Source organism: Bos mutus, chromosome 5, assembly GCF_027580195.1.
Source record: "Bos mutus isolate GX-2022 chromosome 5, NWIPB_WYAK_1.1, whole genome shotgun sequence".
NCBI lineage: Eukaryota > Metazoa > Chordata > Mammalia > Artiodactyla > Bovidae > Bos > Bos mutus.
Window position 1 is genome coordinate 34,186,879 of NC_091621.1, and position 27,739 is coordinate 34,214,617.

Here is a 27,739-nt window from a genome sequence, read left to right on the forward strand (position 1 = left end):
TTTCATACTGTTCATGGGATTCTCAAGGTAAGAATATTGAAGTGGTTTGCCATTCCCTTCTCCAGTGGACCGCATTTTGTCAGAACTCTCCATCATGACCCGTCTCTCTTGGGTGGTCCTACATGGCATGGCTCATAGTTTTATAATGCAAAAAAGTGAAATGGTTGTCTGAGGAGGTCTTACAAATAGCTGAGAAAAGAAGAGAAGCTAAAGGCAAGGAGAAAAGAAAAGATACAACCATTTGAATGCAGAGTTCCAAAGAATAGCACAGAGAGATAAGAAAGCCTTCCTCTGTGACCAAGGCAAAGAAATAGAGGAAAACAATAGAATGGGAAAGACTAGAGATCTCTTCAGGAAAATTAGTGATACCAAGGAAACATTTCATGCAAAGATGGGCACAATAAAGGACAGAAATGGTATGGACCTAACAGAAGCAGAAGATATTAAGAAGAGGTGACAAGAATACACAGAAAAACTACACAAAAAAGATCTTCATGACCCAGATAATCACAATGGTATGATACTCACCTGGAGCCAGACATCCTGGAATGCAAAGTCAAGTTGGCCTTAGAAAGCATTACTACGAACAAAGCTAGTGGAGGTGATGAAATTACAGTTGAGCTATTTCAAATCCTAAAAGATCATGCTGTGAAAGTGCTGAACTCAATATGCCAGCAAATTTAGAAAACTCAGCAGTGGCCACAGGACTGGAAAAGGTCAGTTTTCATTCCAGTCCCAAAGAAAGGCAATGCTAAAGAATGTTCAGTTTGGCATTGAACTACCACACAATTTCACTCATTTCACTCATCTCAATGTAATGTTCAAAATTTTCCAATCCAGGCTTCAATAGTATGTGAACCGTGAACTTCCAAATGTTCAAGCTGGATTTAGAAAAGGCAGAGGAACCAGAGATCAAATTGCCAACATCTGCTGGATCATCAAAAATGCAGGAGAGTTACAGAAAAACATATGCTTTTGCTTTATTGACTACACGTGTGGATCAGCACAAACTGTGGAAAATTCTTAAAGAGATGGGAATACCAGACCACCTTACCTGTCTCCTGAGAAATCTGTATGCAGGTCAAGAAGCAACAGTTAGAAGTCGACATGGAACAACAGACTGGTTCCAAACAGGGAAAGGAGTACGTCAAGGCTGTATATTGCCACCCTGCTTATTTAACTTATATGTAGAGTATATCATGTGAAATACAAGGCTGGATGAAGCACAAGCTGGAATCAAGATTGCCGGGAGAAATATCAATAACCTCAGATAAGCAGATGACACCACCTGCATGGCAGAAAGTGAAGAAGAACTAAAGAACCTATTGATGACAGTAAAAGATGAGAGTGAAAAAGCTGGCTTAAAACTTAACATTCAAAGAGAAAGATAATGGCATCCAGTCCCATCACTTCGTGGCAAATAGTTGGGGAAGCAGTGTAAACAGTGAGAGAGTTTATTTTCTTGGGCTCCAAAATCACTGCAGATGATGACTGCAGACAAGAAATTAAAAGACGCTCCTTGGAACAAGGAGCTCCTTGTTGTTGTCATTGTTCAGTCGCTCAGTCATATCTGATTGTGACTCTGTGAACTGCAGCATGCCAGGCTTCCCTATCCTTCACTATTTCTGGAGTCTGCTCAAACTCACGTCCATTGAGTCGATGATGCCATCCAACCATCTCATCCTCTGTTGCACCCTTCTCCTTCTGCCCTCAGTCTTTCCCAGCTTCAGGGTCTTTTCCAGTGAGTCAACTCTTCACATCAGGTGGCCAAAATATTGGAGTTTGAGCTTCAGCATCAGTGAATATTCCAATGAATATTCAGGATTTATTCTTTTAGGGTTGACTGGTTTGATCTCCTTGCTGTCCGAGGGACTCTCAAGATTTGGAGTTATAAACCAACATTGCAGTGATACCAACTTTTACACCTATAATTTTTTTTCTTTAAATGTCATAGGCTCCTAAATCATGTTGCAAATAAAAAGTACAGTTTATATTAGCCATTATAATTGACCATGCATTTCAGTATAGTGAGCTCTTTATTCTTCCACACAGCTTCAAGATACTATCTAGTGTCCTTTCCTTTCACCTTTTAAGACTCCCTCGAGCATTTCTTGCATGACAGATCTAGTGTCATGATCTCTCTCAGCTTTTATTTACCTGGATGTCTTAATTTTGCCATCACTTTCGAAGGACAGTTTTACTGGATATAGTAATCATTGTTGGCAGTTTTTTCTTTTAACACTTTGGACATGTCAGTCCATTGTCTTCTGGCCTCCAAAGTTTCTGATGAGAAAGCTACTTAATTTTAGTGATGACTTCTTGTATTAATGATTTTGTTTCTCGTTGCTTTTAAGATTTTCCCTTTGTCTTTGTCCTGAAAGTTTGATTGTAATATGTCCTTTGAGCTTTTTTGAGTTCATCTTACTTGGGTTCTTTGAGCTTCTTAGATGTTTGAATTCATGTCTTTGATCAGATTTGGAAGTTTTCAGTCATTATTTATTCAAATATTTTCTCTGTGTCTTTCTCTCTGTCTCCTCTCTTGGACTCCCAGAAGATTGTATGTATTTAAGTGTATTAGATTGTTGCAAAAGTAATTGCTGTTTTGCATTGTTGAACTTTGCTATTTGGTTTTGGAATACCTTCTTAAATAAATGTGGTTATCTTATACATCATTTTAATACACATTTATCACTTTATATTTTTTGCTAAAGACATATTACTTGCTGTTTATTTTGTATTTATTTTAGATTAGGGAAATGATGTTAGACAAAAAGCAATTTTGAGCAATTTTCTTATTTGAGTTTAAAATGGGTCATAAAGCAGCAGAGACAATTTGCAACATCAGCAATGCTTGTGGCCCAGGAATTGCTAACAAAGATACAGTGCAGTGTTGATTGAAGAAATTCTGCAAAGAATGAGACAGGGTGCTCAGGGCTGGTGCACTGGGATGACCTTGAGGGATGGGATGGGGAACACATGTATACCCATGGCTGATTCATGTGAATGTATGGCAAAAACCACCACAATATTGTAAAGAAATTAGCCTCCAATTAAAATTAAAAAAAAAAAAATTCTGCAAAGGAGACAAGAGCCTTGAAGATGAACATAATGGCCAGCCACCAGAAATTGACAGTGACCAACTGAGGGCATTCATCAAAGCTGATACTCTTATAACTACACGAGAAGTCGCCAAAGAACTTAGTGTTGACCATTCTACTGTCATTTGGTATTTGAAGCAAATTGGAAAGGTGAAAAAGCTCAGTAAGTGGGTGTCTCATGAGCTGACCACAAACCAAAAAAATTGTCATTTCAAGATGTTATCTTCTCTTACTCTACACAACAACAACGAACCATTTCTCAATCGGATTGTGACTTGTGATGAAAAGTGGATTTTGTACAACAACCAGCAATGACCAGCTTAGTGGCTGGACCGAAAAGAAGCTCCAAAGCACTTCCCAAAGGCAAGCTTGCACCCAAAAAAGGTCATGGTCACTGTTTGATGGTCTGCTGCTTGTCTGATCCACCACAGGTTTCTAAATTCTGGTGAAACCATTACATCTGAGAAGTATGCTTGGCAAATCAGTGAGATGCACCCAAAACTGCAATGCCTGCCACCAGCATCGGTCACCAGAATGGGCCCCATTCTCCTCTATGACAACACCTGACCGCACATTGCACTCCCAATGCTTCAAAAGTTGAACAAATTGGGCTACAAAGTTTTGCCTCATCTGCCATATTTACCTATCTCTTGCCAACTGACTACCATTCCTTCAACCATCTCGACAACTTTTGGCAGAGAAAATGCCTCTACTACTAGCAGGAGGCAGAAAATACTTTCCACAATATTGTAAAGTAAAATTAATTAATTTAAAAAATAAATAAAAAATAAAAATAAAACAAAACAAACCAAAAAAAGAAAATACTTTCCAAGAGTTCATCAAATCCTAAAGCTTCGTTTTTTATGCTACAGGAAACAAACTTATTTCTTGTTGGAAAAAATGTGTTGATTGTAGTGGTTCCTATTTTGATTAACAAAGATGTATTTGAGTCTAGTTATAATTATTTAAAATTCATGGTCTGAAAATGCAGTTAGTTTTGTACCAATCTAATATATTGATCCACTTAATGGTGCCCCACAAATCCCTTAGGCTCTGTTCAGTTTTCTTCAATGTTTTTTCTCCCTGTCATTCAGATGATAATTTCTGTTGTCCTAATTTTCAAGTTCACTGATTCTTTCTTCCTTTGAATCGCTCTAGTGCATTTTTGTTGTAATTATTGATCTTCTTAGCTCTGAAAAAAGTTTTTGTCCAGTAGATCTTCCATTAGGTCTTTTTCTTGAGTAGTTTCTGATGATTAATTCTTTGAATAAACCATACTTTGCTGATTCTTTGTATAATTTTTTTTGGTGCGCTTTGGGTGTTTGATTCAGGTAACTCTGACAAGTCATATTCTCCCTCTTTTCTAGGGCTTGCTGGGTTTTTTTTCAGTTGTTATTTGTTACCATTTTTTATTGTTGGCCACTGTTGCTGTACTGAGGATCAGCCTGAGGTGAAAACTTTTAAAGGCTTCTCAGTTCTTTCTGAGCTTTTCCCTTGGTATAACCCAGTTACTTTCTGTCTTCACCCTTGTATACACTTATTTTTAAATGAACAAACTTATCTTTAATGTCTGGCTCCCAAAAGAAGAAACATGAAAAATGGAGGGAGGTGGGTGGTAGGGTGCTTGGCCTTTATACACCCTGGAAGGCACTTCAGCCAAAGTAAGTGGGGCTTGCAACAATGGGGGAGGTACAGTAACAATGGCTGTTCACCTCTTTGCACCTCTTGATCGGAAGCAGGAATCAGTGATTGGAGGACAGTTAGTTCCTCGTTCTTTGGAGGATGGGGTGCTTTTTGCCCAACCTGACTCCCATAGGCTATGTGTTAAGCTGCTCTAGGAACATGTACACAGCTCACTGCCAAGTGGCTCAGAGTGGGACATGGCCAGCTGCTACTGTGCTGAGAGCTGAATGTAATCTCAGTTTATCTTCCTCTGCATGGGACAAGGCTTCAGCAGAGTCCAGAGTTTCATAGTACTTAAATCAGACAAATAATGCCAATATAGTTTTTGTGTAGGTTGGGAGACAGATTGCTAGTGCTTTCTACTCTGCTATCTTCTCAGAATCCTCTCCCCTTAAATGATTCATATACTTCAAATTTAAATCCCTTAAGATATGTAACTCAGACTTGTAAAAACCAGGTTTTTTAAAAAAGTAGATTATGCATACATGTGTCAGAAATTCAAATGGCATTGGAATAGGTACAGTTTCTTCTAAGTTATTCCTATTGAGACTGTCTCTTTTATCATTTTTTTCCCCAGAGATAATATCCTTATGGAAATAGTTTGTTCATATAAATGCATAAATGCATTAACACCCATATTTCTTTCTTCCCTTTTGTTTTTGACACAATTGGCTGTGTATTTATGGGGAATGACCTTTAGGCCTTGCCAGGAGGAAAGTTTGGATACATTAGGTAGTATATGTAGACTGGTTTTTTTTTTAATGATTTCTTAGTATTCCTTGGTTCTAGACAGTGCATAATTTATTTGATGAACATTTAGATTGTTTTCAACCACTTGCTATTGATGGCAGCCATATTGCAGTATTTATTGCACATGTTGTATCTGTAAATTAAGTTCTTAAAGGTGAAGTGCTGAGTGCAAAGGATATGTGGAACATTCTGATAAATACTGCCAAATTAATCTCTAAAAAGGTTGTGGCAGTGTACAACACACTAGGCATTGAAATGTGACTGCTCTTACTGATGAAAAATACCGCTAATTAGTATATATCTTGTGACTTTTTAAACCTACTGCTGTTTGTTGCTACTTCAGTTACAACAGCCATAAATTGTAATAAGTACAAGTTTCTTTTCTCCCTCACCTCCCACCCAACTAAATTATATTAACTCAAACTTTACTCTTTCCAAACTACTGCTTACTGCAACCTCCATGAAGGCAAGAACTTTTGTCTGTTCCATTCATTGATATATCCAGTGTTCATTGAGCTGTGCTTGGCATTTATCATAGAATAAATTTTTGAGTAAACTAATGAATAGTTTCTCTATTCATTACTTTATTCATTCCCTAATAGTTTTCCTTCATTTATTTAGTTTTTCTCTTTTCAACAAAAGTATTTTTAGACAATAAAATAATTGACCTTGGGCTTTTTGTGGGATTATTTACTCATTAATGAACTGTTGCAGTATTGTTGAAGTAATTATTACTGCTGGTTGGAGTTGTTTTCAGTTATTTCAGTAATTCATAGGCTATAGGAAGAATGGTGTTTTTAACTTCTGGAAGTAGAGCCCTTTTCCATGTTTCTGTTATTTGTTTATGTTTGTTCATACTTCTCTCTTCCAGTTGAACTTTGTTCTTCTGTGTTTCTTAAATAAGTTGCTTAAGAAATAGAGAACAAAACCTTCTAGCTCTGTCTTAATATAGTATGAAATATAATTTTGGAATGGAATAAGCCTAGAATCTTTGTCCTATGTAAAATTTAAAAAGTAGCCAGAATTTCCTCTTTAATCCTCCTCACATATCTTCATTATGTGTATGTGTGCTCAGTCGGGTCCAACTCTTTGTGACCCCATGGCCTGTAGGCTGCCAGGCTCCTTGTCCATGGAATTTTCCCAGCAAGAGTAATGGAATGGGTTATCATTTCCTACTCCAGGGAATCTTCCTGAGCCAGGGATTGAACCCACATCTCTTGCATCTTTAGCATTGGCAGGCGGATTTTTTTACCTCTGCACCACCTGGAAAGCTCTCGTATATTCATTATGCATAACAAAATTAAAAGTGTTTCTTTTCTTATAACAGATCAAATTTAGTGTTTTTTTTTTTTTTGAGATAATCTGCTGGTTAGTGCTTATATATAGTCATCTAAAATGCTGTATATGTCCTTTAAGAAAGTAATGAAAGATTTCTAATTTCTTCTAAAGGCGGGATCCACAGCACCATTGTTCATTGACCATCCAGTAGAACCTGAGTCAAATGCAACAGATGGCATAGAATTGTTCGAAGACAGTCAGCTAACCAGTCGCTCTAAAGCAATAGCAACAAAAACCAAAGAGATTGAACAGGTGAGAATCCAGTCTGCTTAAAGTACAAAATCTTTTGTTCATTTTGTACACAGTAGTTACAGTAAATATTTATTGAATAAATATGTTTCATTTTATCTTTTTTCATTTATGACCCTGAAATTACCATTTAAAAAATTCTAAAAAGTGTTCGATTTGATTTCACAGTAATTGTGATCAATTTTGTCTCCCACTCCTGCTTGCTTTTTTTTCTTTTAATAAAAAGCAAGCTTCTGTTTTAGAGAGTATTCTAGTTAGTGTGGAGCAATTAAAAAACTACTGAACTTAATAGAGATGAGTTGAAAGAAATACTAAATATACCAGAATGTTAGTGAATGTTATTTTTGAATACTGGAAATACAGATGTTTCTTAATGGTTTTCATTATACCTTTAATCGTTTTTCAAATATTAAATAAAAAGTAAAGGATAGGCATTTAAATCTAATTTTTAATGATATCATTTTGAAAACTCAGGATCTTATTTTTCATAGATTGAATAGATTGCTTAAGGAATCATCATAGGATAAAACCTTCCATCTATGTCTTAATACAGTGTGAAATATAATTTTGGAATGGAATAAGCCTAGAGGCTTTGTCTTTCCTAAGATTTAAAATGTAGCAGCCCTTTCCTCTTTAATCCTCCTCACATATGCTCATTATACATATAAAAGTTGAAAGTGTTTCAATATGGAAATATTACCTACCTTATAGGGTATTATCACTTTATGAGAATTAAATGTAGTAAATATAAAAGGACTTTATAAAATGTAATGTTGTACAGCTGTTTGTTTTTGATGTTGTTACTCTCTAATGGCTTGAATACATGTTATATTGTTATAGAATCTTCTAAAAACTATTGGCAATTAAGAACAAAATTAAACCTTTTTGCAAGGTGCTGTCTATTTCCACATCAATTAGAATCTATTTCCTTTGGTTAAATACAAGATCTTATTTAAATCCTAGATATGATTTGTAGCGTATATTGATGCCAATCTAGTGCAAAAGATAAGAACCCAGATAGGAAATTTGTCAGTAAGCCAACAGAGTTTCAAAACAGAGTTAGTTAGCAATGTCGGATGCTTGGAGGAGTATAGGAAAATGGAGACTGAGAAAATCCTGTTTAACTTGGCTATATGAAAGGTAGTTTAGCACCTTTAAAGATATCAATTAAATGAGAGTAAAATAGTTTTCTCACTAGGTGTATCTTCCAGCATAAATATGTATACCATTATTATTGTCTTTTTACTTTCACTTACTTTTCTTTTTAGCTTTTTCCCCCCTCTGCCATTTGACATATGTTTGCTTGTCTCCTTTACCATATGGAAACTTCATGAAAGCGAGGGCTTTGTTTTGTTCACTGCTTTATCTTCCATCATTACCCACGACAGTGATTGACACATAGTGGACTCACAAGAAATATTTGTTGTATGGATAGTCTCTTAGTTACTTGAAACGAGGCTGTATCTTAAACTGACCACTTAACAGTGTACCTATGCCCAGCACTTAGTAGTAAGTGCTTGATAAATGATTGTTAAATGAATTAATTACTTTCTTATTTTTCTTTTCCACCTGAATTGCAGTTCTTTAAAGGAGATTTTTCTTAAGAATATTACTGGTAGAAAAACTTGACTGACCTCCCTGTTAGAAGGGAGTATTGGGTTGTTGTTTTTTAATCTTTGTGCTATCTTCTCTTGTTATTAATCATAGTTGATCTGTTTGATCTTGACTACTCAGAGGTAGAGCCCAGCTTGGCAGCACACAAAATTTAGTATGAAACCAGTATATACTTTATAGATACCCATATATGGTTGACATGTAAGTATGACTATTTCTGTTTTCATCTGCCTATTGTTCAAACACATGAAAAATCTGATACTGAAGCATATTGTGCAAGGAGAGATGACCTAAAGAAAGAAAAAGGTCATTACTATATTCTGATCATTAGAGAAGTAAAACCATTATAAAATAAAGAATTTAATGATATTAGATATTGGAATGTAGCTACCATGTTTTGGCTAGGGTACTTTAGTTTTCATATATTGACAAGAAAATCAATCCAGAATTCCTCAAAAATGTCACAAAGCTAGGAAATAATAATACATAATTATTTTACAAATAATTATCTTAACATTATAGTGAAAATGAAAAAGTTAGTTTTAAGGGGGTTTGCTTCCCGTTTTTTCCATTTCCAAGTTTCGTGCATTTATTTTTAGAGATTAAAGAACAGATGGATAGGAATATTATAAAGGTTTTATATTTTTCCATATGCTTGAAATACTGCATGATTTACAGTATGAATAATAGCCTCCCCCAAAAGGGCCTGCATAGATGAGGCCAACAAATCAAGCTTAGAATAATGTAGGAATGTAAATGTTGGTGTTATAGCAGAGTTGCTTTTTCTCCTTGTATGTCTAGTACAGTATATTCTCATATAAAGATAAATATCCACGTATAATTTTTTGAAGGCTATAAATTAGGTCCTTCAGCCCTTGAATCCCAAGAAAGTCATTCACTTGAGGCAGTGTTGCAATATATAATAAGCTAAATCTTCAGGCTAAAATTTAATTCAAATGGCCTACAAATGTGGCTTATTTACTGTTTAAAGTCATGTATATGGAAACAGATTGGATCAGAATCACTTCAATAAGAGTGGATTTATGTTCTTTGCCATTTTATTGCCATCTCATTCTTGGGCATATAATAATTCAGTAGGATAGAGGTACAGGTGTCTTTTTAAAAAGCTTACAGCTTGTAATCATATGGCAGAGAATCACTGGTCTAAAATCTTTGAGCCAGAAGACCTCAGATTGTGTCTCTGAATATTGTGTTGCTAGAGATCATTTGAATCATCTCACTTTCACGTGAATGAATATCTTTTAGTGAATATGATTCATTCTCTTGCTCCAGCACATTTATCATCCTGATGCTTTGGATTCTGTGGTGTATCTTTTCCCCCTTATTTTTATTTCCCCAGATATCTCCTCTTAACCAATTTGGGCCACTGTTTACATTCAATTGCCGAAGTACTTTCCTAGGCTTCCTGGCTTCTGAGCTTTGAGGGGCAAACTTCAGAACTTCTTCAGTCATTATGGTAATTCCTAGAGAGATCTAACCTACAAAATTATAGGTGATTCATATTCTGGTTCAGGTGTTTACAATTTCATTAACCTCTTAATTGTAGTATATCCCACAAGCCCTCACATACCTACTATTAACTGAACTATTTGGTTTGAAAGTGCATCCTGCTGCTGCTGCTAAGTCACTTCAGTCATGTCCGACTCTGTGTGACCCCCTAGATGCCAGCCCACTAGGCTCCCCCGTCCCTGGGATTCTCCAGGCAAGAACACTGGAGTGGGTTGCCATTTCCTTCTCCAATGCATAAAAGTGAAAGTGAAGTCGCTCAGTCGTGTCCGACTCTTCTCGACCCCGTGGACTGCAGCCTACCAGGCTCCTCCGTCCATGGGATTTTCCAGGCAAGAGTACTGGAGTGGGATGCCATCACCTTCTCCAGAAAGTGCATCCTACTCCTTGCTTTATTACTAGTGAGGAATCTTGTCTTTTAACAAATTGTTATTTTGAATGAAGCACACAAATTGAAATCCCCTATTATTACATAACTTATTTGCTCTACTGTACCTTGAGGGATAAAACAATATTTACTCTTAACTCTTTGGAATTGTCTTATTTTAGATTTACAAAATCCCTCATATTTTGATAAAATTGTGCTTAGACATAGCCTCTCAGTGAGATCCTCTGTTTTCTTGGGATCCTGGCATATAATATTTAAGTCTACTTGTAATCCCACTGGCAAGATCGGACTTAGTTTCTTCTATCTTCCTCTTTCTTCAGATGGAATCCAGTGAGTATACACACGTGTGTATATACATGCATACAGACAAAAAGTGTGCATGTACATGGTTGACCTAGCAGATCATATGACTAAGAGTGTCTGGGTGGCTAAAATCCTCCTAAGGACACAGAAGGTTGTAGAGAAATAGGTACTTAATGAAGCAGTATAAGGATAGTGGGTGTATGAAGTGAAAGTGAAAGTCAGTGGTGTCTGACTCGTTGAGACCCCATGGACTGTATAGTCCATGAAATTCTCCAGGCCACGATACTGGAGTGGGTAGCCTTTCCCTTCTCCGGGGGATCTTCCCAATCTAGGGATTGAACCCAGGTTTCCCGCATTGCAAGCAGATTCTTTACCAGCTGAGCTATTGGAAGCTGAAGATTATTGAGTTCTTTTGCCATGCCAACTAGTCTTAAAAAAAAGAACGTTTCATCTCTTCACTCTCAAGGCACAGCGCTTATATCGTGATTCTCTGCCTTTATTGTACATGTAGGGGGCTTTTACAAAGAAGAGTTTCATGGATTTCAGCCATAAATATTCTGGTTAATAAGTTGTCAGAGCTTCTCAGACTTCAATGTATTGTAAATCACTGGGGGATCTTGTTAAGATACAGGTTTTCATTCAGTAGTTCTGGAATGGGGCTTGAGACGCAATGTCTGACATTCTCCCAGGTGATGCTGATTTTACTAATAAGGAATTGAAAGGAAGTGACTGTATTTTCGTAAGTTCTTTCATAGTTTCTGGGCGTCTCTGATGGCTCAGTGGTAAAGAATCTCCCTGCAATTCAGGAGATGCACGTTCGATCCTGGATTGGGAAGATCTCCTGCAGGAGATCTTGTTTTCTTGCCTGGAAAATCCCATGGACAGAGGAGCCTGGTGGGCTACAGTTCATAGGGTTGCAAAGAGTCAGACATGACTGCAGCAACTTAGCATGCACACATAGCTTCTAATGTGCTGAAAATGATTAATTACCACCTTTTATGTAAGATGTTTTATACTGTTTTTCAATTGTGGTATAATTAACATGCAATATAATGTGTAGACCTTAAGTATTCAGTTGGATAAGTTGTAACACTTTCTTAATATCACCCAAAACAAATACTAATGAAAGTTTTTTCTATTCAGATATGCAGTTGATTATATTGACAGCAATAAGGTTTATTTAGGAACTAAAGTTATGGTTATATATCAAAAGCATGTCCTTTGGCTTAGTTTAAATATTGTCCAACCCATCTATTGAAAAATGTATTTTAAGTGATAAAATACACAAGGATAAAATTCAAAAGGCACAAGAGATTATGCAGTGAAAAACAAGTTTCCTTTTCACCTGTAATTTTTAGCCGCCCAGTTTCTTTTCTCAGTGTATAGATAAATTGGTAAGTGATATATATGTATATGTGTATACAGAGTTTATATACAGTATTTGTGTATGTGTGTGTACATGTATACATACCCAGTGTGTATGCACATATGTATATACATACACACACACAACTGGAACATGTTTGATTCAGATGAGTGGAGATAAAAGTTGGTGTGTGTGTCTCTATACTTTTTCTTTAAATACCATAGCATACTGTCCACCCTGTTCAGTATTTTTTAGTGACTATTCTATATCAGTATATATATATAACTAGTCCCTTATTAACAGACATTTATAATCCCTTGGAAACCATGTTACAAAGTATAGATCCTCTGGTTTCTACACATTAAAAAGTATATATGTGTATGTTTAAAATAAACAGTACTACATTTAAAATGAACAGTTTGGGGTGTGGAACAGTTGCATTAATACTGTGAGTATCATATTCTGTGTTTAGGTCTTGTGGGGTGCTGTGCAGGTTTTAATAATTGCATAGGAGATCAGCAGCATATCTGTTTAATTCTCATGGTTCTGTTGGCTTGCCAAGTTTGAGAATAACTGTAATATGTGAGTTTGCAGAGAATCTGAACTTCTTCCTTGTACCAACCTTTGTCAGCCTTTCTTAAAGTATGTTAGTAGATACAATTAATAATATCTAAGCCAGTCTAATTGTGGGGATGTATAAAGAATATTGATAATATTCTTTAAATGCATTATTCATGGTATTCCTCAGTTTGCAGAAAATCACCATTTGTAAGGGGGACAAGGCTATCTCATCTTTCTGCTTGTTTGTTGGATAATTTAAAAAGAGAACAAGTACATGAAAGCAAATTCATTTTTAAGATCTCTGGCTATTTCAGGATACTACTTAATAATATAAAGCTGTTTTATGAAAAAGCTGATTATTCCTACCTGTAAGTAAGTCTTTCTATTAACAGAATGGTTGATTATATATTTATTTGATAACTTACAGTTAAAATGTACACATGAATAATTTAAGATCCAGAGAGGGTACCAATCTAATGTTCTAAAGCAGAGAGTACTCAGAGACTATTGATAGAGGGGATTGCTTATTTTTCTTCTGTCCTTCTTTTAACTTTCAAAGACTTAAAACATTTGTTTTAGTAAAAATATTATTTTTTATACTCAGTCATATCTATGCCAACCTTGTTATATGGAGGAAATGTTATTTCTTAGCCATGTAGGAGCCACTTTAATAAAAATCAAGTTCAGAAATCATTTTGTTGCCTATGTAGGTCATTAGTGTTACAGGTTAATACAATTTTACTCTCAGTCTAGATCAATCTACTTAATATATGGTTTTTATTTTAATTTAAATTCTACATGTCAACCATTTTTTGAACGTATAGGCAGCTCACTACTTTCCTTCATTTTCTTCCTCAAAATAAGTAGTTAGACTGAATAATCTCAGTTCAATTCAGTTCAGTCGCTCAGTCATGTCCGACTCTTTGTGACCCATGAATCGCAGCATGCCAGGCCTCCCTGTCCATTACCAACTCCTGGAGTTCACTCAAACTCACGTCCATTGAATCAGTGATGCCATCTAGCCATCTCATCCTCTGTCGTCCCCTTCTCCTGCCCCCAATCCCTCCCAGCATCAGGGTCTTTTCCAGTGAGTCAGCTCTTCGCATGAGATGGCCAAAGTACTGGAGTTTCAGCTTCAGCATCATTCCTTCCAAAGAACACCCATGGCTGATCTTTAGAATGGACTGGTTGGATCTCCTTGCAGTCCAAGGGACTCTCAAGAGTCTTCTCCAACACCACAGTTCAAAAGCATCAGTTCTTCGGCGCTCAGCTTTCTTCACAGTCCAACTCTCACATCCATACATGACCACAGGAAAAACCATAGCCTTGACTAGACAGACCTTTGTTGGCAAAGTAATATCTCTGCTTTTTAATATTCTGTCTAGGCTGATCATAACTTTCCTTCCAAGGAGTAAGCATCTTTTAATTTCATGGCTGCAGTCGCCATCTGCAGTGATTTTGGAGCTCAAAAAAACCAAGTCTGACACTGTTTCCACTGTTTCCCCATCTATTTCCCATGAAGTGATGGGACCGGATGCCATGATCTTCGTTTTCTGAATGTTGAGCTTTAAGCCAACTTTTTCACTCTCCTTTTTCACTTTCATCAAGAGGCTTTTTAGTTCCTCTTCACTTTCTGCCATAAGGGTGGTGTCATCTGCATGTCTGAGGTTATTGATATTTCTCCTGGCAATCTTGATTCCAGCTTGTGCTTCTTCCAGCCCAGCGTTTCTCATGATGTACTCTGCATATAAGTGAAATAAACAGGGTGACAATATACAGCCTTGATGGACTCCTTTTCCTATTTGAAACCAGTCTGTTGTTCCATGTCCAGTTCTAACTGTTGCTTCCTGACCTGCATATAGGTTTCTCAAGAGGCAGGTCAGGTGGTCTGGTATTCCCATCTCTTTCAGAATTTTCCACAGTTTATTGTGATCCACACAGTCAAAGGCTTTGTTGTAGTCAATAAAGCAGAAATAGATGTTTTTCTGGAACTCTCTTGCTTTTTCCATGATGCAGCGGATGTTGGCAATTTGATCTCTGGTTCTTCTGCCTTTTCTAAATCCAGCTTGAACATCTGGAAGTTCACGGTTTACGTACTGCTGAAGCCTGGCTTGGAGAATTTTGAGCATTACTTTACTAGCGTGTGAGATGAGTGCAATTATGCAGTAGTTTGAGCATTCATTGGCATTGCCTTTCTTTGGGATTGGAATGAAAACTGACCTTTTCCAGTCCTGTGGCCACTGCTGAGTTTTCCAAATTTGCTGGCATATAGAGTGCAGCACTTTCACAGCATCATCTTTCAGGATTTGAAATAGCTTAATTGGAATTCCATCACCTCCACTAGCTTTGTTTGTAGTGATGCTTCCTAAGGCCCACTTGACTTCACATTCCAGGATGTCTGGCTCTAGGTGAGTGATCACATCATTGTGATTATCTTGGTTGTGAAGATCTTTTTTGTATCATTCTTCTGTGTATTCTTGCCACATCTTCTTAATATCTTCTGCTTCTGTTAGGTCCATACCATTTCTCTTCTTTATTGAGCCCATCTTTGCACAAAATGTCCCCTTGGTATCTCTAATTTTCTTGAAGAGATCTCTAGTCTTTCCCATTCTATTGTTTTCCTCTATTTCTTTGCATTGGTCGCTGAGGAAGACTTTATCTCTCCTTGCTCTTCTTTGGAAGTCTGCATTCAGATGCTTATATCTTTCCTTTTCTCCTTTGCTTTTCGGTTCTCTTCTTTCCACAGCTATTTGTAAGGCCTCCCCAGACAGCCATTTTTCTTTTTTGCATTTCTTTTCCATGGGGCTGGTCTTGATCCATGTCTCCTGTACAATGTCATGAACCTCAGTCCATAGTTCATCAGGCACTCTATCTGTCAGATCTAGTCCCTTAAATCTATTTCTCACTTCCACTGTAAAATCATAAGGGATTTGATTTAGGTCATACCCGAATGGTCTAGTAGTTTTCTGCATTTTCTTCAATTTAAGTCTGAATTTGGCAATAAGGAGTTCATGATCTGAGCCACATCAGCCTCTGGTCTTGTTTTTGCTGACTGTATAGAGCTTCTCCATCTTTGGCTGCAAAGAATATAATCAGTCTGATTTTGGTGTTGACCATCTGGTGATGTCCATGTATAGAGTCTTCTCTTGTGTTGTTGGAAGAGGGTGTTTGCTATGACCAGGGCGTTCTCTTTGCGAAACTCTATTAGTCTTTGCCCTGCTTCATTCCGTATTCCAAGGCCAAATTTGCCTGTTACTCCAGGTGTTTCTTGACTTCCTACTTTTGCATTCCAGTCCCCTATAATGAAAAGGACATCTTTTTTGGGTGTTAGTTCTAAAGGGTCTTGTAGGTCTTCATAGAACCATTCAGCTTCAGCTTCTTCAGTGTTACTGATTGGGGCATAGGCTTGGATTACCGTGATACTGAATGGTTTGCCTTGGAAACGAACAGAGATCATTCTGTCGTTTTTGAGATTGCATCCAAGTACTGCATTTCAGACTCTTTTGTTGACCGTAATCGGTACTCCATGTCTTCTGAGGGATTCCTGCCCACAGTAGTAGATATAATGATCATCTGAGTTAAATCACCCATTCCAGTCCATTTTAGTTTGCTAATTCCTAGAATGTCTTTGTTCACTCCTGCCATCTTCTGTTTGACCACTTCCAATTTGCCTTGATTCATGGACCTGACATTCCAGATTCCTGTGCAATATTGCTCTTTACAGCATCGGACCTTGCTTCTATCCCCAGTCCCATCCACAGCTGGGTATTGTTTTTGCTTTGGCTCCATCCCTTCATTCTTTCTGGAGTTATTTCTCCACTGATCTCCAGTAGCATATTGGGCACCTACTGACCTGAGGAGTTCCTCTTTCAGTATCCTATCATTTTGCCTTTTCATACTGTTCATGGGGTTCTCAAGGCAAGAATACTGAAGTGGTTTGCCATTCCCTTCTCCAGTGGACCACATTCTGTCAGACTTCTCCACCATGACCCGCCCATCTTGGATTGCCCCACAGGGCATGGCTTAGGTTCATTGAGTTAGACGAGGCTGTGGTCCTAGTGTGATCAGATTGACTAGTTTTCTGTGAGTATGGTTTCAGTGTGTCTGCCCTCTGATGCCCTCTCGCAACACCTGACCGTCTTACTTGGGTTTCTCTTATTTGGGCGTGGGGTATCTCTTCACGGCTGCTCCAGGAAAGCACAGCTGCTGCTCCTTACCTTGGACGAGGGGCATCTCCTCACGGCCACCCCTCCTCACCTTGAACATGGAGTAGCTCCTCTTGGCCCTCCTGCGCCCGTGCAGCCGCCACTTCCTGGACGTGGGGTTGCTCCTCTCGGCTGCCGCCCCTGACCTCTTATATTTGGTCTCTTCCTAATCTAAATTGTATTAAAATTAAAGGCTAAATAGTGCTTCTTTTGTACATACTATTATGTGAGTACATAAAAAAGCTAATTTCAGATTTAACCCTAGAAAATTTAGGTGTTGATTGTTTTTTAAGCCTCTTAATGACAGAGGACATAGAGTACTTACATTAAAATGCTTTCCAAAAACTCAAATATTTGTCATTGCTATGCATCAGTCAGTGATCAATTGGTACATGTTGAGATAATGAATTGTGCAGTTAGTGTTTTCTTTGTAAATAACATACTCCATTTAATCACTGTCTGCCTATGGCCATCTTCTTTTTACTTAGAGTGTCTCGTTTCAGGCACCATCTCTCTGTATAGCTGATTCTTCACAGTCCTCTCACCAGCTCTTGCTCTTGTGCTCTCAGTATAAAATAGAATATTTTTGTTTCACTTTTAAAGTGAAAAGGCTTGAAAATTAATCAAATGTACCATCTTTCTAAAAGGTTCACTAGATTGGGAGACATGGAAAAGAGTCACTTTTTAACACTTGATGGGTTAAAATTTAATTGTTTCAAACAGAGGCAACTCTATCTTGTGTATGCATGATCTAAGCATTTTATACCCTACATAACAGAAACATTCTTTGTTTTTTTTTTTTTTTTTTCAGAGCAAGTAACGAACTTTGTAAAAGTGCAGCTCTCGTCACTATCTTGTCTAGACATCAAGTCTACCCTACTGTATTTAACAGTCTGTTATTACCAACCACTTATTCGGACTTAACATATATACAGATTTAGTAACATACACTCATTTGAGATCTACCTCTGAAAAATTTCTTATTCCCAAAACACATTGAAAATAAATTGTTTATTTTGGCTAAATTTCAGAGCTTTTGGAAAGTTAGTTTATCAGTCAGATTATGTTCATCTGCTTACTGTAGACACTTGTTGCTGAAACATTAAGTGTAAAGTTTTCACTTAAAGGGTGTAGGTATGTTAGTTGCTCAGTCGTATCTGACTCTTTGGGACCCCATGGACTGTAGCCTGCCAGACTCCTTTGTCCATGGGATCTCCAGGCAAGAATATCGGAGTGGGTTGCCATTTCCATCTCCATGGAATCTTCCCAACCCAGGGATCAAACCCAGGTCTCCTGCATTGCAGGCAAATGCTTTACTGTACTATCTACGCCACGAGGGAGTTTTATCTGAAAGCTGTCTCAGAAGGTAATTTGTATCATGTTTGATATGTCAAAGCCAAGTGTCTCCACCTCTATGTTTAATGAAAAGTAAGGTATTTATACCTGATATAAATCCGTAAATATAGAGATGGGGTCTGTTAAGGTACTATTTTTATATAAAATATAAAATTTGGACAGTACAGATACCAAGTCTTATAAAACCCATATAAAATATTGTAAGTACCAGAGGAGATGTGACCATCCTGGACCGTATCCCTGGGATTGTCATCATTTAAACAAAAGTACCCAATACAAGTATTCCCCATGGCATAAGCCCATGCATGAGCTTCCTTCTCTTACCTCCTTTGTTTCCTGTCACCCAGTGTTAGATAAGGATTTTTGCTAGTGGTTCCAAATTAGTGTCACTTGCTCTTCAGTTCCTCTCTTGTAAGTTGACAATTTTACTTAGTCTCTGAGTACTTCACATTAGGCACATTTCCAACGTGACAGAAAATGCTGGATGCTTCCATTTAGTGCTTTAACATCTTAGAGCCTTTTCCTCATTTGTTAAATGAGATTAGTTTCTTGTTTTCCTGCTGAATTAATAAGTTTTTGTGGCTCAGCTGGTAAAGAATCTGCCTGCAGTGCGAGAGACCTGGGTTGGGAAGATCGCCTGGAGAAGGGAAGAGCTACCCACTCCAGTATTGTGGCCTGGAGAATTCCATGGACTGTATAGTGCATGGGGTCACAAAGAGTCAGACAGGACTGCATGACTTTCCATGTCACTTTCCATGTGAAAGCCCTTTATGTGTTGGAAATCACAAATGGTTATTGTTGTTTAGTATTACTTTGTCCTTTTGCAACCTTGAAATACTGACTACTTTCACATTACCTCTTAGGAATATTTTATAGCAAGTTTCCTGTATAACTTTAACTCTGAGAGGCTGTTTTCTCATCGGTGTGAGGATTTGGGCTGTTTACCTTTTGCCCTTTTATTCTGTTTTGTTTTGGGGAGCTTTCCCCTTTATTTGTTAAAAATGAAATGTGAAAACTTTAATATGAAATATTTTGTTTATTTTGGAGGGCTTTTTAATTTTCCTTTCACATTTTCCATTTGGCTTGCTTTTTTAAAATCTCACTAACCTTATCTATTTTTCTAGACATAAGAAGTACCATAAAAGATTAATGTTTCCTTCTTAGAATTCCCTGCTTTCCCTCCCCATTCCTAAAACATAAATTGTTCTTATATTTCCTCCTTCATTTGTCATCCCTTATTTTTAAGATGTGATCCCTCCTATAACATCTGCTGTCTTCTCTTAACTGTTGTTTAATTCAGGTATTGTGCAAGGAGATAACAAATTTGTCTGTTTTAAACATTCATTTGCTGAGTACAATATTAGTTAATTGATATTTTCAATTCATTTAGAGAAGGTGTTTTAAAAGTTGCGCTAAGATAACCTTACGTTTCTACTTAAAGATAATTTGAAAATAAGCATTAGAAATGAGCCGATGTTGGGCGTCACTTACATTGTTATCTTGGTTTTCCCCTTATTCTTCCTCTTTTTAAAATTTTGCTTTTAAAGAAAATAGTACAGGAAATTGGATAATACATTGTATATCATTTCTATTTTATTTCTATTTATTTATTTGAATTTGCCAGAAGAGTTTCTCCAAATATTTAGAGATTTTTTTTGTCTACCTCAGAACTGAATCCCTCAGTTATCTGAAATGGGGGAGAAATGAGTAGTTTGGCATCATTCAATTTTCTGGTTAGCTGATGTTCAGTTATGTTAAACTCTTGCTATGATTCCTAATGTGCTCTACTTTAATGATGTATAACACATGTACAGAAAGAGTGTTCGAAACAATTGTTAGCCTAAATGACTTCTCACAAAGCAGACACTAGTGAAAACTGCCATTTAAGGAAAGAAATAGAGATTACCAGCACCCCAGGAGTTCCTTCGTACATCCTCCCTAATCACTACCCCCCCTTCCCAAAGTAACCAGTATATTGATTGCTAACACTGTAGTATAGTTTTATCTGTTTCTGAGCTTTACATAAATAGAATTCTACAGTATATGTTATTTTGTGCTTAATGTCTTGTTCAGCATTGTGTTTGTGAGTTTCATTGATATTATTATTTGTAATGTAGCTCCTTTTGGTTTTGATTTGCATTTCCCTGATTACAGATGATGGTGAGGATATTTTCATATAGTTATTGGCCCGTGGATTTCCTCTTTTTTAATGTACCTGTTGAGATTCTTGCTGTTTTCCTGTTGAATTCTTTTTTTTTTTTTTTTTTTTTTTTGACTAATTTGTAGAAGTTCTTTATATATTCTGAATACAAGCCCTTTGTTAGTTACATGTGTTGCAGGTATCTTTTCCCATTTTGTGGCTTGCTTTTTCATTCTTTTGATGTCTTTGGAGGAATAAAAATTCTTACTTTTAATCTAGTCCAGACTTTTTAGTCTTTTTCTAAAACTAAATAAAAGCAGTATCTTTTGTCTGCTATTTAAGATATGTTTCTCTTTTATTACCTTCTAGAAGCTTTTCTGTTTTGTCCTTTACATTGAGTTACAATCCATCTGAAAGTGGTTTTATGTATAGTGTATGTTAAGTGTAGCTGGGGTCAAGTTTCATTGCTTTCCACGTGGATATCCATTTGACCGTGAAGTATCTCTTGGACAGACCGTATGTCCCTCACTGTTCTGCACTGACACCTGTGTAGTAAGTCAGGTGTCCATATATGTGTGAATCTGTTTATGGTCTCTTTTTTATTCCATTGGTCTGTTGATGCTTGCAACAGTACCACTGTGTCATTACTGGAGAATTATAATAAGTTTTGATATCCAGTAGAGCTAATTCTCCCTGTTTTGTTTGTTTGTTTGTTTTTCCTCATGGGTACCTGTACTTGGAACTGTGAATTTCTGTAGAAACTTTAGAAATGGTTTCTTAAGTTCTCAGGTATAAAAGACAAAGCCTGTTGGGATCCACACTCAGCATTTCTCAAGAGGTTGCAGTCAAACTGATAACAAACAGTGTAGTTTCTCAAGATGTGACTGGAGTAGGAAGATCCACTTCCAAGTTCACTCATGTAGGCTTGGCATGAGTTTCAGTTCCTTATGTGGAATTATGGCCTCCCCTAGAGCTAGTGACCCAAGAGTGAGAGAAGAAAAGTAATACTTTGCTACCTTCTTTGTTCTGTTCACATACTGTCTGTCACTTCTACTTTGTTCTGTTGATTGGAAGTTGAGTCACTAGTCTTTTTCAAAGAACCAGCTTTTGGTTTTGTTCATTTTTTTTCTTGTTTTGATTTATATTTCATTATGTTCTGCCTTTATTGGTTTTTTTCTTCTATATTTTTTGGTTAGATTGGTATTGAAAAAATTTTTAACTAGATACTTATTGATTTGTAGCTTTTCTTTTAGCCTATGAATTCCCTCTCAACATGACATTAACTCACCTTCCAAAGTTTGATGTTTATTGTCATGCAGTTTAGAATGTTTTCCTAATGTTCCGTGGAGTTTTCTTATTTAGAGTTATTTAGACTATTTCTTAGTTTCTGAACTTATGGCAATTTTGTGGATTTAAAAAAAAACAAACATTTCAAATTCAAAACCACTGTAGTCAGTAGTCAGAAAACATATTCTTTAGGATTTTGGTCCTGTGAAATTTGTTGTAACTTACAGTGTGTCTATACACATAGTCAGTTTTTCTGAATGTTCTGTGTACTTGAAAAGAAGGTGTATTTTTTCTTTGTTGAGTTCATTGTTTTATTAGTATGTCAGTTAGCTAGTTTATCATTATGTCAATCATATATCCTTATTGATTTTGCTTGTCTTAACAGTTTCTGAAAGAGTTGTGTCAAACCTTCAATACGTTTGTGGATTCTCATATCTCTTTTAAATGTTTCTATTCCTTTTATATATTAAGGCTATGATGTAAATTCAGAGAAGGCAAATTGCATATAAGTTTAGAATTACTTTAAATCTTTATGAAGTAGTGCCCTTAATTTCGAACGTCTCATGTTTATCTACGTTAGTTTTGGTATGTAATCTTTTTTTATCATGTTACTTTTATCTTGTATTCAAGAGAAATAACTTTCTCTTATAAGCAACATATATGCTAAGTCACTTCAGTCGTGTCCAACTCTGTGCGACCCCATAGACGGCAGCCCACCAGGCTCCCCCGTCCCTGGGATTCTCCAGACAAGAACACTGGAGTGGGCTGCTATTTCCTTCTCTAATGCATGAAAGTGAAAAGTCAAAGTGAAGTCGCTCAGTCGTATCCGACTCCTAGCGACCCCATGGACTGCAGCCTAACAGGCTCCTCCGTCCATGGGATTTTCCAAGCAAGAGTACTGGAGTGGGGTGCCATTGCCTTCTCCGAAACATATATAGTTGAGTTTTGAAAAATTCATTTTGATATATATTTTTTACTTGAATCATTTCCATTTACTGTAGTTGCTGATATATTTATGTTTAGTAGTTCTTATTTCATAGTCCTTTTTCCTTTCTTTGGAATGTTTAAATTTATTCACCTCCCATTTTCTTTGTAGTTGTACATTCTTTTACACTATACATCCTTGACTTATTGAAGTCTAATATAAAATAGTACTGTTTACTTCTTCATGATCAGTGAAGGCATCTTAGAGTACTTGAACTCCACTGAACTTCCTCTTGATTGATTTGACTTAGTTAGTATCTTACTCCCATATGTATTTTAAATCCCACCAGATACTTAATAGTATTTTATGCAGTTAATGTTCATTTAGTATTTACCCTTTTGTTATTTTCATTGCTTCTTACATCTCCAACTTCCATCAAGGATCATTTTCTTCTACCTGAAGAACAATGACTCAATAGTTTCTAGTGCTCACACTTCTGTATACTTAGTAGAAGGATTTGTGGAGCATTACTGCAGTGCAGCTGCAGTATTTTAGAAGTCAGAGTAGTGTAGGAACTGTGAATTAGGGGATTTGGCTTGAATCCCAGTCGATCCAATTGCTGTGCTTATTTGGAAAAGTCAGCTTTTTTTCCTCAATACTTTCTTGGGGATGGTGATATTCCCACTTCATAGTAAAGGTAGAATTAAATGAGCATATTTATTTAAGTTGCTTAGTGTATTGTCAGTATCAACATGACTGCTGTTGTTGCTTTGTACCATTCTTTATGGTAGATGAAAAAAGTGTTAAATCTTGTGTGCTTACAAGAACAAAATACCCATAATTTCAAATAGAAAAAGATGAAAGAAAAATTAAGAAAATGAAAGAGATGAAGAAAGTCTACCTATGTCCAACTGGAGTACATAAAAATAGAAATTGAGGATAATACCCAGACTCTGACCAGGTAACTTATAAATCACACTGAAAAATAATCTGTTCCTTTGGTAGTCTTGTATATTAAATTATAACCTTTGTGGATGGGTTGAAATTATAATTAATGGCATTGAAGTCAAGGAGGACAAAAATGACCCCTCCTGTCGCTTTCATCTAGTGAGTCTCTCTTACTAGAATTTGTTCTTACATAAAAATATTTTCCATTCCATTTTTTTTAATGATTGTAATTGTGAAAGAGGCTGGAGTGTCGTGTAAAGCAAAAGTATAAAAAATATTAAATTCATCGGCTTTTTAGTTGAAACCAGGTATTAAGGGAGGGCAGGTTGTTTGCAGCATGTTTATGTTTCTCAGTTTTGTTTTATTTATGCTAAAACTTTATTCACTGAATTCATCAGTTGCACAGCCAACTGTTGTTTGCCTGTGAATGTTACACAGCCAAAAGTTAGTAACATCTTTTCCTCCTACTCACAGTTAGCATATGTTCAACCAGGGTGCTGTTTATCTTTTAAATAGGCTAAAAGGATAGTTAGCAATTAATCACCTTTGTAACATCCAGAGTTCCTTGCCTACAGTAGATTCACAGTAATTTAATAGTTGAATGAATGAAACTAGAAGCATTGCCATATAGTTTTTTTCTGCCATTTTAGCTTCAGGAGTCTTTCACTTCAAGAGATTGGGAGCTAAAGGAAGAAAGAAAACCATCTTCATTCATTTTGTTGAAAAAATACAGACAGATTTCGTTGGTTTTCATATACTATAATCCTCTATGAGAGGATTTCTTATACATTTATTACTTGTGACTAAAATATATATACTAGAAGATTGATATAAAAACTATTATTAATGTGAAAAAATAGATCTTTACAACAGTCTGTGAAGGGACGAGGAAGAGATTTTTATCCTAAAATTTATTTAAGTACAGTTTCACTGTAATGTGTCTAGATATGGATGTTTTTAAAATTTGTTCTGTGTAAGATAATTTATGCTTTCTGAGGATTTACATTTTTCATTAGAGCTAGAAAATTATAAATTGTTAACTCTTTGAATTTTGAGTATCCTCTGTTTCTATTTTTATGTACTGCAGTTGGACGTAGGTAGACTTTTTTCATCCCATATTTTATTTCTCTTAAATTTTTCCTTCATCTTGTCTATCTTTTTCTAGTAGCTATTATGGGTATTTTGTTCAGTTAATAATATAGGTTATTACTTACAACCTCTAAGTCTTCAGTTGTATCTAATTTGTCATTCAGCCTATCCATTGAGTTCTTAATTTCAGTTAATATTTTCTACTTTTAGAAGTTCAATTTGATTTTTTTTAATATATTTTCCTAGAATTAGATTGTTTATTGCTTATGTTTTCATTCCATTTCCTTAAACATCTTATTTTCTATAACTGGTAGTTTTAATATCTGAAGTCTCAGGTCTTTAATCCAGCTGTTGTTTCTGCTGACTCTTGCTTATGGTAGCATGTTCTCTCATGTAATATGTATTTTGGAGTTGTGAGATTATATTTAGAACTTCAAATGCATATGAAGGGAGACTGCACTTATGAATTTTCAGAGGAAACTGCATCTCTTCACCTCAAGAGACCAGACCAGGGCAGAGAAGTTGCCCTGTCATTTTCTTTTACTGACGAGTGATTTTTGTTTTTTTTTCTAGTTCAACCTTTTCACAAAAATCTTAGCTTTATACAGAGGGCTTAAATCCAGTTCTGTCTTGAATGAGCCAGAAGTTGTGTTTCTCATTCCGTGCCAGGCTTTGAGTTCTTGACTCTTCGGGGCAGCCATGGCTCATGATACTAGTACAGCACTCTGGTTTCTTGCTTCTTTTCTTTCTTCATTTATGACTTCTGGCAATTCCTCTTACTTATTTTAAGAGTTTAGCTATGCTTTTAAATGAATTTTTTTTTAGGTTTCTGCTTTTTAAAAAATTTCTACTGACATATAGCTGATGTATTTCTTAAAAAAATTTATTGACAGTATTAATTTCTGCTGTACAGTAGATTGACTCAGTTACACACACACACACACACACACACACACACACACACGTGTTGTTTTTCATATAACAGTTTGCATCTACTAATCCCAAACTCCCAGTCCTTCCCTCCTACCCCACCCCGTTGCAACCACAGTCTGTTCTGTGTCTGTGAGTGTGTTTCTGTTTTGTAGATAAGTTTATTTGTGTCATATCTTAGATTCCACTTATAAGTAATACCATTTGGTGTTTGTCTTTCTCTTTCTGACTTACTTCGCTTAGTATGATAATCTCCAAGTGTTGCTGCAAATGGCACTTCATTCTTTCTAATGGCTGAGTAGTATTCCATTTATTTCTGTACCACATCTTCCTTACCCATTCCTCTTTCGATGGACATTTAGGTTGCTTCCATGTCTGGCTGTTGTGAACAGTGCTGCAGTGAACGTTGAGATGCGTGTATCCTTTCGGACCATGTTTTTCTCTAGATGTGTGCCAAGGAGTGGGATTGCAGGATCATGTGGTAGCCCTATTTTTAATTTTTTAAGGAACCTTTGTATAGTTCTCTGAAGTGACTGCACCAATTTACATTCCCACCAACAGTATAAGAGGCTTCCCTTCTCTCCACACGGTCTCCACATTTATGATTTGTAGACTTTTGAACGATGGCCATTCTGATCAATGTGAGGTGGTACCTCATTATGCTTTTGATTTGCTTTTCTCTAATAGCAATGATGAGCATTTTTTATGTCCCTGTTGGCCATCTCTACATGAATATTTTTTGATCTCTCCCCCATACCCTTCATTTTCCTGTTCACTTTCCCAGTCACAGCATTTATTGCAATGATTTCGTAGAATAGGTGTTGACAGAATTTTATTTCCTGTGGTGTATTAGAAGTATTTTGAATAGTCTTGAGTAATGGGCTTAAGAACTTTGTCTTGATTTGATGGAAAGACTTTGGAAGGAAGTATTTTGTATTCAGTCCCACCTGGTGTACTGCAATGCAGTTCTGTCACTTACCACCCAGAGTTAGTGCAGACTCCAAGAGTTAAAGGGTCCAACAAGACTGTCCTTACTTTAGATATCAGCTGGCTGTACTTTGGGTGGCTGGTAACAAACTGATCCCCAGTCACTTTGTTACAAATTGGCTGCAAATTTAGGTGTTCCCTAATCTCATTGAGTTCAGTTATATGCTAAAACAACTGAGAGAACTCAGAAAAGTGCTAAACTTCTGATTAGAGTTTTGTTATAAAGGATACAAATCATGAATAAAGTATCTTTTCAGTTGGCTACTGATGAGCTGCAATCCAATTCTGTACTGCAGTTAACCATTCAGAGTTAGTGTAGATCCCACAAGTTAAAGGGCACAGTCTCCAAGTAGAAGACAGCAGACTAAGGTAGTAGGAGAAAGTGTGTGATTATAGACTGTATTTTATAGAAATTTCTTGGTAGGGAAAAGATAGCAAGCCCAAGATAGTTTTCTAGGAGAGATGGTTGAAAAATTTAACCAGGAAAAATATTTTCAACCAGGTTGAAAATTTAGCCAGATTGTTGAAAAATTTAAGGACCAGGAAAAAAAAGAGTTTGAATTCTATTGATAGGCAGTATGGTTTATGGATGAATTTCAAATTCATGAGAATTAGGATCATGATTTTTTTTTTTTTTTTTTTGAAGATGGGTTTGGCTGTGGACAACTGTTTGGCTACTCTTTAGGTAGGGGATGGTGAGAGCCTGATTTAGATTGGTGGAGCCAGCAATGGAGAACTAGTGTGTAAGAGCAGGTGGCAGGAGAACAAACACAACTTAGTCCCCTATTTATTTATTTACTTACTTACTTTTAACCAGTTGTGAAAGGGTAAAGGTGATAGGAGAGAGAGTGAGATAAAAAACAGATGAAATAATTGATAAAGCATGAGAGGCTATCAATAGCAGAGACAGAAGGACTTAACCTTCAAAATTTAGAGAAACCTTTTTTCCTGGGACTAGGGCAAAGGAAAATAAAGTGGCAGCATTTTTGAAGTGG

The 27,739-nt window shown here is 36.5% G+C and overlaps 1 protein-coding gene across 11 annotated transcripts in view; it reads left to right on the plus strand.

Annotated features, from left to right (window-relative positions):
- PPHLN1 (periphilin 1) overlaps positions 1-27,739 on the plus strand; it is a 173,440-nt gene that overhangs the window by 108,021 nt on the left and 37,680 nt on the right. For 10 of the 11 annotated variants that reach the window (XM_070370637.1, XM_070370635.1, XM_005896814.2 and 7 more), the window contains one exon: positions 6,981-7,121. In XM_070370637.1, the coding sequence (XP_070226738.1) occupies positions 6,981-7,121 (141 nt within the window). Of the gene's footprint in view, positions 1-6,980; positions 7,122-10,092; positions 10,226-27,739 lie in introns of those variants that run through there. The other variant, XM_070370636.1, reaches the window with a different exon arrangement.